Raw genomic sequence first — 1,303 nt, forward strand, 5'->3', positions numbered from 1 at the left:
ATATGTATAGGCCTATATATATTTATATATAGATTTAAAGGCATATGAAAAAAAAACAGTCCGGAAATAATGCAATGAATAATATAAGTTGAAACGTAACAGAAGAGGAATCTGAACAAAGATCTGACCCCACCGGGACTCGAACCCGGGACCTTTCGCATACATGGAAAGCGGTATAACTACTTGATCATGAAGGCATTGTGGTGATTCAAGCACTAGGTAGAATCTGAATTCATTTTATTCTTTTAACGTGTCTCGTGTTACAATTTGATATAGCGCTAATATCACATGAGGCTAGACTGCCAGAAATCTATAAGATACGGTACGCCCTCTTTTGTACATTATTTTTAGCTTTCTGGATCTCGAATGAAATACTTGCATATATAAAATGCTTTAAAGCCATATGGGAATAAACCCCAGAAACAGCAAGCGGTATAATGCAATGAATAATATAAATGTGTGTATTATTATATGTATACTTGTTACACGCATTGTCTGTAGGTCTATGATGATGGGCATGAATTGATTACTTCATTTCTGGTCGTTTCAGATCCTTTTGTCAAAGTGTCCTTGCTGAGAGGTGGAAAGAAGGTGAGAAAGAAGAAAACGACAGTGAAGAGATCCACGTGCCACCCGGTGTGGAATGAAGCACTGACTTTTAATATTCCATCAGCTGAATTAAAAACGAATTATAACTTGGAGGTGATGCTTTATAATTCTGAGCTGCAATCGTCTTCCTATTGTCTCAATCTATGACAACCGTTTCCATGACTATAACTCTCCCAAATTAGATGCTAGATTGTCACGTTTAGCTTGCCACTATAAGTAATTGCTGCGTAAATTGAAATGAATATCTTTTAAATATTGGCAATATTTGTAAGAAGATTTTTCTTGCATAGTTAGGCCTATAATTTTACATTGTATGACGATTTAGTATTTTTAATTGTATATAACACGATTTATATGCCTAATAAATACGAATATTTAACATAAAAATCAATAATTAATTTTTATAGATTCAGGTATTAGACTATGATCTGGTAGGAAAGAACGATGTTGTTGGCTACGTCAAAGTTGGACCAGATTGTGTAGGGCCTGGCAAACAACACTGGAACGAGATGGTACAATCGGTGAGGCGACCCGTCGAGCTCTGGCACCCTTTACAAGATAGATGAACGTAGTGAAAAATATTTGACAAGACCAACACTGCTGCCAATGCATATAGATCGAATGCGTATGGTATAGAAAAACAACCATCTCGTAACCTCATATATTTATATCAGTACACACACACACCCAAGCA

At 35.9% G+C, this 1,303-nt stretch overlaps 1 protein-coding gene across 1 annotated transcript; it reads left to right on the forward strand.

The window, feature by feature from the left end:
* Nucleotides 1–550: 550 nt before the first annotated feature.
* Nucleotides 551–1,297, forward strand: LOC117125176 (synaptotagmin-5-like; the record flags this gene model as incomplete). Its single annotated transcript, XM_033271588.1, is given in 2 exon segments — nt 551–702; nt 1,017–1,297. Coding segments are annotated over 2 exon segments (311 nt in total), but the record flags the coding sequence as incomplete, so codon positions are not given.
* Between the last annotated feature and the right edge of the window lie 6 nt (nt 1,298–1,303).

This window comes from Anneissia japonica, unplaced genomic scaffold (assembly GCF_011630105.1).
Source record: "Anneissia japonica isolate Jap-2015-1 unplaced genomic scaffold, ASM1163010v1 scaffold193148_len1303_cov132, whole genome shotgun sequence".
Taxonomy (NCBI): domain Eukaryota; kingdom Metazoa; phylum Echinodermata; class Crinoidea; order Comatulida; family Comatulidae; genus Anneissia; species Anneissia japonica.